The 13,490-nt window shown below is 49.3% G+C and overlaps 1 protein-coding gene across 1 annotated transcript; it reads right to left on the reverse strand.

The window, feature by feature from the left end:
• Positions 1–3,170: 3,170 nt before the first annotated feature.
• Positions 3,171–13,274, reverse strand: LOC144129919 (uncharacterized). The gene is made up of 7 exons (XM_077663978.1): positions 12,957–13,274; positions 12,182–12,359; positions 11,140–11,266; positions 8,823–9,115; positions 6,382–7,535; positions 5,367–5,493; positions 3,171–4,042 (listed from the first exon to the last, which is right to left on the reverse strand). The coding sequence occupies exons 1-7, from the start codon at positions 13,272–13,274 to the stop codon at positions 3,195–3,197; spliced, it is 3,045 nt and encodes a 1,014-aa protein (XP_077520104.1). The 3' UTR covers positions 3,171–3,194.
• Positions 13,275–13,490: the final 216 nt, after the last annotated feature.

Here is a 13,490-nt window from a genome sequence, read left to right on the forward strand (position 1 = left end):
GTAGGCACCAGAAAGTGCGCGCTCAGGCGATGGAAGCGAGTTTTGCGAGACGCCACCGCGTTGCGCTGGTATCAGCAAATGGGTTGGAAGAGGGGAAATAACGACAAGAGTGCCAGAATAACGTTACCCGCTGCTGTCCAGATCACTGCGGTGGAGTAGTGGGTCAGAATGGAAAAGTGTGGGTGTGTCCTTCGTTCACATAGAGTGCGGGTGCGGCAGTTAAAGGGGCTGTGGTTACAACTCGCACCCAGCTTGGCGTCGACACATGTCTGTACAGGACACTAGTAGATATGTCAGATGTTGCTGGATCTGAAGCAAAAGTCACCCTGGTCGGCGGGATCAGCACGGGGATACTGAAAGACCGGGGAAATATCTCTACCTGCAGAACTAACAGGACTGTTCGCAGATGGCTGTGCGAGCTGCAAGTGTTAAAAACTTCGGAATGAAAGCTCTGATAGGCCAATACCTTATAAGAAAGCAGCAAGGTGTAGTAGGGCCTCAACGAGATAATTGAACCTGTGCGCTGGGCGAAACTTTAACGCCAGCAAGGCCGGCGAAAACATTCCGATGTTTTACTTAGCGTTCCGTGCACTGCACTGCCCATAGCAAAATATACACTTGGTTTGTTTGTTGAAAAACAAATAGAAAAGGAATAGACAGGTCGAAAATCAGCGAAGAAAAAAAGAGCGACTGCTTTATTACCCGTAATTACGAACATGAGTGCCAAGGAAGTCATTACAAGAATGCGGTCTCTTCCCGTACTCTCTTCCTTGAATCGAGATAAAATGGGAACAGTTAGGATCATGGATGTTGCCATGATATTCCAACAAAACGGCGGGTAAATTTTGAGCTTTGCTCGTGTACTCCGTGTACCACAGATTAGCGTGTACAATGCAGGCGTTGTTACATGATGCGTAATATGATGACTTTTTTTGTTTCAGCTGGGCATCCATTTTTGTTCTTCGAACGGTTCGTCGCCAACACACATTTATCTCACGGATCTTACATCTAAGCGTTTCGAACCTCCCAGCAGGGACGTATCCAAGGGAGTGACTAAAGCCCCCCCCCCCCCCCCCCCCCTGCAGTGTTCTCGTTAGGCATGTCCCCCCCCCCCCGGGCTTCGCCCTTTACAACAGGCGTGGGCACCTCCCGAAAAAAAAAACATTTGGCTCCTTTATAAACACGGCTGGGTATAAACAGGAATTGAAGAAAGTTTATATCCAGACACACAGGAAATGGGCCTCGAGCGAAAAGCTACAAGGATAGCTTGAGAGATGCTCGAGGACTTGTAAAAGCAGAGAAGCAGAATATGTGCACATTCAAGGCGAACATACATATAGAGAATGAAATTATGTAGTATGGAAAACAGCAAAAACAAGAGAAATACTTGCGCTCATGAAACAAACATATTAGAATGAAGACAGTAACTAACGGTCAACGACCGTCAAGCAGTGTGCAGGCACCTAAGAAATAGTGAGCACAAACGACAACGCTCACCTAGGCAATGAACAGAAAGTCTGTGCGGCAACTTAAAGTTCTTAATGGGGGCGGTAAAGATATTTTGGTTGTATATGCTGTGGTGATTTATTGTGCATGGCGAAACGAAACGAAGGCTCTGGTCTCCGTATAACGCCCTCGTTCGAGGAACATCTCATATCTGTTTGCTTTTGGTGTGAAAGCGTTTCTCATACGGCTTAAGTTCAGCAAGAGTTCTCAGGCAGTCGGACGAGCGTAGTGGTGAGAATGTAAGGCAGTGCAACAAGCGATACCCAAACATCGTATGCGCACGATGATTCCTATATTGTGGAAATAAAGTTTCTGTGTAGGCCGTGTAACCCGCACCAGCAGCCAGTCTAGTTGCCTTCTTTTGGACACCAAGTATGACGTTTAGATTTGCTTTGGATGTTGTACCCCGAATGAGGGGGCAGTAGTTTATGTACGATCGAAATGTAGCGGGTTAAATAAGGACCTCAAGTTTTGGGGAAAATTAATTCCGATGTCTCGAGAGGAAGCCTATAGATCTAGCAAGCTTACTTTCGGTATGCGTTATATAGTCAGACCATAAAATGCAAGAGTCGAAAACAACGCCGAGCGATTTAAAATTCCCACAATTTAAATGGCTGTAAAATTCGGCTAAAATTAGGACTGTGGTATTAACACATCAACCGCCCTCGAGACCTTTTTCGCGGCGACGCGTCGAGTAAACGGATGATGGCCACCGAAGCATGCTTCACAGCGACAGTTCCCCCTCTTACGCGGGTCGCTCTAGTTTCGCTGTGCCGGGAATGTTTAGGGTATATGTTAAAACCATGCAGCTCGCGTTCGACATAGCGGGGTGGGGTGGAATCACCAGCGATGTTTATCCAAGGGAATTCTTCGCGGTTACCCAGTGCTCGAATGCAGGCAAATCACAAACTTCCCTCTGCGTGGAATAACTTCGCGAACGGAGCTAGCGATTAGAGAGAGCCATCCGTAGCTTCCACAGCGCTGCACAGTTGTAGCGTGGCAGAGAATGGGCGGATTAGAGCGCTCGTTTCTCGGAGAGTCAGCCTACCGGTGCGCCACAGACCGCGACCCGTATGCGTAGGGTGGGGGCCTCAGCCAGCCGCAGCCCGGTTTCAGTGCGGATGGCTCCCCGTCGCCAGTTGGCGGGCGGCCGCCGGGGGTTACCACTGAATACGAGATGTGGCTGATGTCGCTGCCGACGGTGGTTTTTTCCAGTCTACGCACATGGCATGGCATTATTGTGTCGCTGTTGTCAAATCAGAATGACACGCAGATTGCAGAGCACAGAGTAATTCTAGAACGCCGTTTCGTTGAGGGTAAGGGATGAGACAGCACCGTTTTTAACGTTTCTTTAACTTTGTGGAAAAATGTGCGGCCAGAGTGGTTGACTAGTCTCCACAAGTACAGTAGGCTGATATAATTTGGCAATCAGGTGGTGGCTCAAAGCCATTTTATTATATCAACATAGCTGAGGTTTTAGTGCGACGGTATACACACCACAGACATTCATGACGCTGTCTGAAATTTGCCTTCCACTTGGCTGTGCTTACAGAAGCAAGTGCAAGCCTAGAAGGCCAATTAAGGTGGGATCCGGGCACGATGTTTTTGATCCTGCATTAGTCGATTTCCTTAGAGCATTTATTCTCATCAAGCACAATAAAAGTAGAGCCAAAAAATCGCGAAAGAAGCTACCATGATAGGTCAGCAGCCTCCAACACGGGGCTCTCCGCGGAGCCATTGCAATCGTAGGCGCTTTCTGGATCCGGCAGGACCGAAGGCCGCCGGCGTAAAGCGTGCCGGGAGCCGAGAACCGCGCGCAATTCTGCGGCCTCTGTCATTTCCTGGACCAGAGAGCCCGACGATGAAAGGCACACGCTGGACCGGCGCCGTGGTCGGATGATCGGAGGAGGGGACGCCGGCTCCTTCGACGCGTCGCACGGGGCGAACGGATCAGGCGGCGGCTCGAGTGGCATCACCGTCGGCGAGTTGTCGAACGAGACGGCCCGAGACGACGACGTACTGCGCGCCGGCCTCGACGACGGCACATCACCGGACTCACCACTCGCCTCCTGGGCGACCAGCTGCGGCAGCAAGATGGCGTTGTAGATTGACTCGAAGGTAGGGTCTTCGAGCGTGCTGGCCAGAAAGAGGTGCCGGTGTCTGAGGCCGGACCCGCCAGCTGCGAAGCTCTGCCGCAGAGACGTGCCGCTGGCCGCCGTCCAGAGGTCATCGCGGCTGGTGCCTTCCGGAAGACAGATGGCAACGGAAGACTCTGGCAAGACTACAATGTTTCGGGAAGACAGCGGTCCTAAGAATCGTACAGGCCTCTTTGGAGGCGTGGCCGCTGACGCCTTTGTCTTGTAAATGAAGGCAAGTCCTCTGGAAAAGCTTTCTGTGCCCTCTCCAGAAGAGCGCTCGATGGCCGCCTCACAGAGGTCTTCGTCGTTCATGTCATACTGGGTAGGGTATTGCAGCCCACGTGCACCCGGTGGCTTGGGTATTGCTTCGCTGGGGGCTTTTTGACGGCATATGCCTCCTGCAAAGAAATTGAAATAAAAGCTAATGAAACCATGTGATGGAAAGATATGTGACGAATATCCACTTTTCATGAAATGAGACAGCAGATGATGTCATGAGATCAAAGGCCAAGCTCTATGTACTCAATAGCTGAAATTTATTTACAAGGAAAGTGAACAATTCACGGCAACCGCCGGCAGAAAAGGGAACAAAAACCAACCGCATGTCTTGTTACGTGGAGTATTGGTGCACGAATTGGTTATGTAGCAAAACAAAAGGCTTGCTGACGCATTATCTTGATCTTTCTTGATTTTGTAGTAGGCCTCACAAACATCTTGCTAGCCTTCCATGTGCTTGAACAATATTACATTTTAATCTAACCACAGCTAACATTTGTTGCCTCGGCACTGGGCAACTACATACATGGACCGGGTTGAGTCGTATTTGTTGTTCTTTGTACTGTTTGACTAAAAATAGCTCTAGGCTGACTTGACTTATGCAAAATAACCTTGCCAGTAACGATAGACGAATCGACGGCCAATCAGAGATCGTTGTAACGTGCGAACTGTTTTGAGATTTTGATCCCTCTTTTGTCAGCACCAGCTGCTACTTGCTCAACGCTGCCAAGTCTTAACGACGCAAGGAATAGGCACCTGTTCTCGCCCGCAAAAATCTTGCCAAGTCTGCCACTCCAGATGATAGAAAGAAGTCTAGGTGAGAAAGTTTGTAGCTGAATGCAGCTATGGTGGCTCAGTGGTTAGGGCGCTTGTCTACTGAGCCGGAGTACCCGGGTCCGACCGCGGCGGCCACGTTTCGATGGAGGCGAAACGAAAAAAGGCGCCCGTGTGCTGTGCGATGTCAGTGCACGTTAAAGATCTCCAGGTGGTCGAAATTATTCCAGAGACCTCCACTACGGCACCTCTTTCTTCCTTTCTTTCACTCCCTCCTTTCTCTCTTCCCTTACGGCGCGGTTCGGGTGTCCACCGAGATATGTGAGACAGCTACTGCGTCATTTCTTTTCCTAAAAAACCACTTTTCAGAGAACCAATTTTAGAATAATTTCAAATAACCTTCACACAGATAACCATATTTCAAATTTCGCTTCTTCTCTATTTCAAGATAATTTGTGCATCTTGCAGGAGGCAGCTCTAAACTTATATCCCGCATTGCACTTTCGGAGCAGTTCCACGTCGTCTATTAGTTTAACCGGTTTTCGTTGTGTCCCGGTTCGATGGCGTATCCTGAATAGTGTGCGAGACATGTGCGTAAATAAGAAACGAAACAAAATTCACATGGCCGAATTAAAATCTAAGTTGATGAGGTTATACGCTAGATCTGCTGACCTTTTCGTTCGTCCTTGGCGATGCTTGTCATCTCGCTGTCCAAGCTAGCGAGGACATCTGCGAGCGGCCTTTCGGTGAAGTGAACAGGGGGCTCGAGCTTCATCGCCATGAACTGCCGGCATGCATTCTGAAATGGCAAGGTCAGGGTTGTTTCCGAAGTCGCGGACGGCGCAGACTCTATGAATACGGCGAGCCTCAGAGAAAGTCGGTGAGCTGCCTCTAGTTTCACGCGCTTCTTTAGCCAGGTGCTGTCTGGTGGCTACAGTCTTCTAGAAATTTGTCGGAGAGACACGAGAAGCTCCAAAACAGACCAATCCACTACTGTTTTATCAGTTCCTGTGTAACATTGTGAACGCGCCTCTAAAAGCGCGTTTGTACAGTAAACGAGCTTTTTAACATTTCGTTCCCGTGTCAGTGCGGCCTACACGGCTTAGGTTCTACCCCAGCTGCTCGACCGACGCCTCGGATCGCTCGTCTGTCGCCGCATCGGCCAGCTAGAAACTCTAGAGAGTAGACATCGCTAGGATATAGGAAGAAGAAAATCTGACGAGTTTCCAGTGAAATCTATCGAGGCCGTTAATTTTAAATCGGGAGTAATTAGCCTTCTTCACATGGACGCTTTACGCATGCGCGCCCATTCTACTCCAGCTATAAGAAAACCTCCTCCTACTGCGCATGCACAGTTCATGTTTGTGACAGGCGCATGCGACAGATGGCGGCAGCTGTCAAGCATACCCTTGCTGCTTCGCAAGCGCAGCTTACTCCTCGCTGAACTATATCGCGCCCGCGTCTCCTATGTGCCTTTGTTTGCAACCCGTAACAGACTAATTTTCGCCACTCCCTAGAGGGCGCCACTTCGTGTGAAAAAGGCGCAAGGGAAAGCACGCAACCATGCACGCAACCATGCACGCAACGAAAAGCAAGTGAAAGCAAGCAAAGTCCATGTGGGCAACCAAAAGCGTTAGCATCGCTACTGGCATTCTTTAGCGATATGGTTCGATGAAAAACAGCTTACTTGACTACGTTGATCAGTGAGGCTCCCCTGACCCTTGGCTTGGGCTGGAAGCCCCTGCGTCTCCACGCCTCGCTCTACATCGGTCTTGGTGAGGGCAGCCCTTTCCTCTTTGCGGTCGCAGTCGGGGGCGTTCATAGCTGCTGACCTCTGTGTGTGATTGGCGTCGCCAAGGCACGTGTATGTCGTCAGCAGAGGCCGTACGTCTGAGTTGGTGCTGTCTTCTAGAGACTGAGCTCTAGCCTTTTCTGCAGGCTCTCCGATCACCGAAGAGAGTCGACCGGCTATTTGTCCGATTTGCTCGATTTCGAGTCGTTGAGCTTGAATAGGATCAGACGTTTTTGCTTTAATCCGCAGGTGCTCGTCTTCCTGTAATAAGCTCGCAGAAGAGCAGGGGGTTTTAGGCGCGCCAATTGGCGTCGGCGGGAGGTCGGCAATTGCATTTTTTGAGACCTTTTCGTTGCTATTGAGACGCTGCTTCACAACAGCGTGCATGGGATCCTCTGACGTTGAATCTGGTTTTGGGCAATCGGCTTTAAGCTCCATTACCTCTGTTAAGCCGGCGCCGCTTTTTGTGTCCTGCAGTGCTCTAACGTTCAGAGCCGTCTGGGTTTCAACACAGTGATGGAGAAAATCTCGGGAGATGTCTTTGGTACTAACACCAACCTCTATTTTGCTTTCACTCTTGTTTGATCTTTCGACCAAGGCAACAGAATCCAAATGTGTTTCTGCGGAAACAGTGCCTTGCTGAGCGCCTGTTTTCATGGCGTTCTGCTCTCTCTGGTCGACGTGTCGCAGTCGGGCTTCAGGTGAGCTGGGTAGCGCGTTGGTTTCAACGTCAGGCCCGCAAGCTGTGCTTCCGGCGTGCGCCGAGAATGACGTGCGCTTTGTTGAGTAGCATGACCCTTCAGCTGTCCTGTTCTCTTCCCTATCTTTACTGGAGTTTGCGTCTCGAATCCGTGGTGGCACGGGCAGCTGTAATGCAACATGGGCCTTTTGGACAACGCTTAATATGTGATCATCCGCCACTGCCTTCGTGGCAGCTTCTGGTGTTTCCCGTTGATTTTTCACAGGCTCGACGGCAGCGTTACGTTGCTGCGTAGGCTTGACAGCCGCAGAGGAGCCGCACGCACCTAAGGCGGCTCCAAACACCATGCCTGCACATCGCGCGTGTCGTATTGAGGCATTAGACGTTTTTCAGGTGTTTAGGTTTTGCCACCACATGCCCGTCTTTATTTATGGAGGCAGCCTATACAAGACTGGTTGCAGTGCTAGTCGTAAGAGGATGTTGAAGACAATATCTCACCAGTGCGCAATACCTACCAAGCGGGAGATGTGTGTTGTGGTGGGGTGCAAATTAAATGGCCTTACCCGTTGCACCGAATGGAAGCATGCAGCCTGAAACATAACTATTATGGGCGAGCTGCTCGAGAAAATGCGATCGTTTCGAGAAAACGAGGCACCATAAAAACGAGTCCTGTTAGATAGCAGTGGCTATTAGCAACACTGCTTTGTGAGAAAAGGTTCTCAACGAATTATCTGTCCGGTACCCACCGCTGATTCCACTGGTCGCGCAGCTCGATGTTCGTGTAATACAACTGTTTTGCTCCTTGAGTGGTCACATGCATGAAAGCAGTGGGGAAATATTTCTATCATGATACAGAGGCCATTCATTCTAAGACTGTGCACTCAAAGGAGCCGGCATAAACTTAATGCACTGTGCTGATGCGATACAGCGAAATATTGCCTCCTAGTATGTATACTAAGTCATGACTTAACATCAGTTTAGACAAGTTCGTCGTTTTACAAATGCCATTTCGTTTCGGCGCGTTTTGTTTGGAAATTATGGAGCTCAAATCTTGCAGTCCCGTGATACCAACTGATCTTTCCCTAGTGCTTCAATGTTATTTCGACCTTATTTTTTAGTTACATAGTGCTTAAACTCATGGAACACGAGCCACGCTGTCTGTGCAACTAATCCTTATACCTTGCACAAGCCTCGCTGCGGCTGGCGCGAAAAAAATGGCTGGGTTCAACGAGGCCTGAACCTAGTTATACGAGCGAAAGCTGTGTTAAGCATGGTCTCCATAGTCTGAAATCAAATGTCGAGGTCAAGGTGAAAGGTCAAGGTCAGGTCCCCACTGTCTCAAATCAAATGTCAGCGTCAAGGTCAGGTACCCACTGGTCATAGTCATATGATCACGTGGTCATACTACCGTAGCCTTGGCCATACCACAACGCAGTTAAGTTTGGTTTGACCTTGTGCGGCATTGAAGGTCACACTGTCTCATCCACATCGAAATCGGAAGTTGTGCACCGAGGAGTAGAGCTCTCGCTCTAAAAACAACCGCTGTGCGCAGAAACATGCATGACGTTAGGCTTTCAGGCAGGAGGTGTTTTTTAAGAAAACTGACGACGAGACGGACATGAAAGCGTAGATTTACCCGGGGGATGCGTTGCATCCGGCACCCGTCTGACCGCCGTTGGTGGCGGTGCCGACGACCGCAGTAGAGCGTCGCTTTGCGCGCCAGCAGCAGCCGAAGTGGAGGCCGATCTGCGCTCGGACACGGTGTTGGTCGTTACGGAGAGGTCATCGCTGGGACGCCCCGCAGACAAGACCCGGCGCCACCGCTTTAGGTCCTTGATTAACGAGTCGTCTGCCAACTCGGAGGGCGGGGGTTGGCGCCTCGGTATCCACACCACGGGTGGCAGGCTGGACTCGGTCCGGAGGCAACGCCTGCGTCATTCCCAAATAGAGACACGTGGTCGCAGTCTGCTTAACTTTCGAATCTTTTATTTTCCTCGGACCATTAATAATATGTTCTCATTTTTTTATTAATTTTATTTCCTTTCCAAAAAAGAGGTTGCAGTCGTTAGCGATTCATCGATGCCGAAAGTCAAGGAAAATCATGCATTTAACGGTTGGTGGCCACCGCACCATTTGAAGCCATACCTGATCAAGCTCTTTTGTTCTGTAGTTAGTTACCCGCGACTTAGCGACGTTCTCTAACACTAGTGCCTCGCAAAACCGCAACAACGGAGCCACCTGTCGCCACGAAAAAAAATGCTTTTTTTCCTTTAGTGTTGAGGTCGCCACAAACGCAGTCAAGCATACGAAATACACGCCAGGCAATCAAGATCATTACCACCAGCCTGACTACGCCCACTGCAGGGCAAATGCCTCTACCATGCCTCTCCAATTAACCCTATCCTTTGCGAGCTGCGGTCACCGTATCCCCGCAAACTTTTTAATCTCATCCGCCCACCTAGCTTTCTGCCACCCCCTGCTACGCTTGCCTTCTCTTGGAATCCACTCTGTTACCCTTAAGGACCAGCGGTTAACTTGCCTTCGCATTACATGCCCAGCCCAAGCCCATTTCGTCCTCTTGATTTCGACTAGGATATCATTAACCCGTGTTTGTTCCCTGACCCACTCAGCCCGCTCCCGGTCTCTTAACGTTGCACCTATCATTTTTCTCTCCAAAGCTCGCTACGTTGTTCTTAATTTAAGCTGAACCCTTTTCGCTAGCCTCCACGTTTCTACCTCGTTTCTGCCACGACAAGCCATAAGTGCAAATAAATTGCACGTGGATTCATTAAACTGATGCCTTCAATCGGTATCCACTGACCTTTTATAACATTTATAGTTTGCTTTGCTTGCTAAAGTTTCATCAGTAGGATTTGTCTTCATCTGGGCGAAGACAAGTTCGATTGTCGAAACGTTAGTTGGCTGGATGACATAGGCTCCCACTTGGGACTTGTTCCTTTTTTGCGTTGTCAAGAATCCCATCCTAGTATCTTCTTACTACGTTTTAAGCGGTGCTTGTAATTGAAGGAGAATGGTATTCGCAGCTGACTTTGGGACGTATGTAAGCAGAACGGAGACGTTAAATTTATTCTTTATAAACAAAGGAAAGCCAAAAGGGGAGGGGGGGGGAGTGGAAAGAGGTGAAAATGCCCTTTAGCATTCTATTTCGAAGTTTGCAGCTGAGCATTACATTTCTTCCCAGAGCCACACGCTTGAGCTCAGTTATCGCAAATGATGTTAATTTACGACATTTATACCGGAATTTTTGTCAGATTCCATACGCTGTACATGTCTGAAGCGTAAAAAGACGAAGGCGCTTGAACCCAACTTTTCAGCTCTCAATTTAAAGCTAGCGCAATATTCCGCATTACTAATTTCATTCGCTGTTCGCAGTGCTGGATTAGCGCAACTAAGTCGGAATAATTTTCTTGGTTTTTCATAGATCTTGTGCGCACAGTAAATGCAATCAGCTTAAGGTAATATTTTTCACTCGGCTTGGATGTTTAAAGAGGTCCCCTTCTAATGTTTTGTACTTTTTCTTGGTACGCGTTCTTCAAGGCGTTGGTAATTACTAAGTACATTGATTGCGCAAACGAAACCCGTTTTGATTTCTAGAGATGCCCTCAGGCGCAGTGAATGGGCAATTCGTTTCGAGCGAAGAGTAATGTGGCCTCATTCTGAGCATTGGAGTTCTATCAAAGGAAGGCGTTAGTGTCCTTTTGTCAGTTTTTATGTGTTCATGGATGTTAAATGAACAGCTATAACGGCCCAATTTTTCCACGATAATCTGATTATTAGAAAGTGGAAAATCTGCCTCACATAGCTGACTTGCTATTCGTAATGTTGTGGAAGTTGTTATGCTGGCTGTAGAATGTTTCCTCTTAGAGAACGTCCACTGCTCAATGGGTTGGCACTACTCCGCACCGTGGGTAAGGAATATAACACGCACGTACTTGTGTTTGTGTGTTTCGACGGTGACTACGACCTCCTGATGCTCGTTGAGAATCCTTCGGATCCGCTCGTCCCCTGGTAGCAACATCTGGATGGGAGGCGAGTTGCCGTCGCCGTTGCGTTGAGACCCTGCCAGGGGGAGGCATCAAAAAATCAGTGCCTGTGGTAAGGAGGAAAGCAAGCAGCCTGCGGAAGAAGGCTTACTGGGTGCAGTGTTAGTGCCAGCTTGTAGCCGCTTTTGAAAATGAAAGCGACTCGCACTTTCAAAGAAATGGCCAGAAACAATAAAGAATACAAAGAGAGGCCAAGGTGTTCGCCACAATTCATGCGCATATTCCAAGGATGCGAGGCCGCATTTTTTCGGTTAAAGGTGCAAATTTTCGTGTTATCTTTTCTGGAAGTTGTACACTCAGCGTCAGTTAAAACTAGAGCGAACAGCTGTATCGAAGCACGTGCAAATGTCCTATAACAGTTTTACTGTTGCACGTTTTATCAATGTTTAGCACATGTTGGGCTAATGTTCGTCTCTCGGCGGTTGTCTCATCAATGGTAAGAAACCAAGCCTGCTGGTGATTAGGCCTCCCTTTGCTTCGACTTGTGGGCAGTATGTTGCTAAAACCTGTCAGCGTTTCATGCCTATAGTCTGCGCGGAAAGAGCGAAAATAAAAACGTCCTAGTCTTACGGTGGAGTAATATTGCGCATAAACGGCCCATAATATCAAGTCGTTGTGGCACAAGAGGCTGAATTCCAAGCACCGCAATGAGTACTGCCGTTAAGGCATAACAAACTGAATACAGTTTGTTATGTTATGCTTGTTAATCTAAACTGAACCAGCATCTCAGAAGGTGAGCCGACGACATCGTTTGGTGTGCACGCTTTTGCGTCGGTTGAAAACAAAACACCATTCACCGCAAATCATGTTTTTGTTTTCAGTGCTCGGTCTTCCGTGCTCGTGCAGTGTCATCGTCCGTTCCTTCATTGACAACAAACAGGAACTGTATTGGGAGCTAAAAGAACCTGGCGAGTTCTGCGGCGGGACTCACCGGTTTCGCGCGTCTTATGGCCGACCATGCCTTGCTGCTCGAGCGTCTGCTGCAGCGGTGTGTCGGCGCCCGTCCTCGGTCGTCGTCCCAAAGAACACGGGAACACACAGTGCGAGGCGGACGGCGAGGAGCGCTCGGCCACCGAGCAGCACTCCGGCACCGTCGACAGTCCCGTCTCCTGCGACAGGGCAGTTCTGTCTTGCTCGTAGGGGCGCATTACATCTCGATGTGGCCCAGGACAAGCTAGGGCTTCTGGTTCCTAATGTTGTGCATTTCTTCCACCTCAGAAGAAGAACCCTAAGCGATGTCACATCTTGTAATGCGTAGTGGCTGCCCTGTCGTGGTTGAACGACATCGCGCCTTCGACGAGAAGCTTTATTATATACGCATATAACGCACGAACTTGAAACGGTAAAATTTTCTGATTTTGCTCGGGTGTTTCAAGTTTGTTACTTGAAATGTGTTGAAGACACCTATGGATTCAAATGGAGCTGAGGAAAGCTATTACAGAGCTGATTGCACCGAAGTAAACTCTACGCATTTGACATTTCGTTTATGCCGAAAGCCTACAGTCACCGTAAGATTAAAAAGTACACCTACTTTTATACGTAGCCCTTCGAGGAAAATACAAAATATGGGCAAGTATTAAGTAATCATTTGCTACAGTTGTTGCACACAAATGAATTCGAGGGTGCAACTACTAATTAGTGTGATTACCAAGTGTCCCGTGCCGTCAGCTGGCTGCTGTGGAAAAGGGATGTCGACTAAATCGTACCCCTAATGTGGCACCCTCTCCGACAGCAGCAGGCCACGCCACCTCGTGTCCCGCGTCCTTGTGGCTGACGTAGCGTGGCTGGTGCAGAGGGAGAGACAGCTCGCTTCGTGTGCGCAGTCGCCCGGCCTGGTAGTACCCTTGACGCGTGTAGGACTCCTCCCGGCTTTCCGCTTTGTCCCCCCAGGGCCGGCCTCGGCCCAGGATGAGCGTCGTCGACGACGTGGACGATGTGTCAGCGTGCACGCTGAGGCCAGGCTTTGCGCTCAGGCTGCTCGAGCGCTCGCGCTCACGCAGCTTCCTGCGTTCAGCGGGGCTCATTGTCGTTCACAGCGCAGGGAAAGAAGAAAGCAGCTTCTCGTTAAGCTCACCGATGTATTGAGCATGAAGGGAGTAGAAGTTCAGGAAAGGTTAGGTATTCAGAATCTTCCTGAATAGTTATTTATCTGCTACACACATTTACCGGCTCTTCAAACAAGTCCTCTGCCTTCTAATTACGACCACCTTGGTTCTCACTGCATTGTCCTGCAATAGTCT

The sequence above is a fragment of the Amblyomma americanum genome, chromosome 4, assembly GCF_052857255.1.
Source record: "Amblyomma americanum isolate KBUSLIRL-KWMA chromosome 4, ASM5285725v1, whole genome shotgun sequence".
In the NCBI taxonomy this organism is placed as follows: domain Eukaryota; kingdom Metazoa; phylum Arthropoda; class Arachnida; order Ixodida; family Ixodidae; genus Amblyomma; species Amblyomma americanum.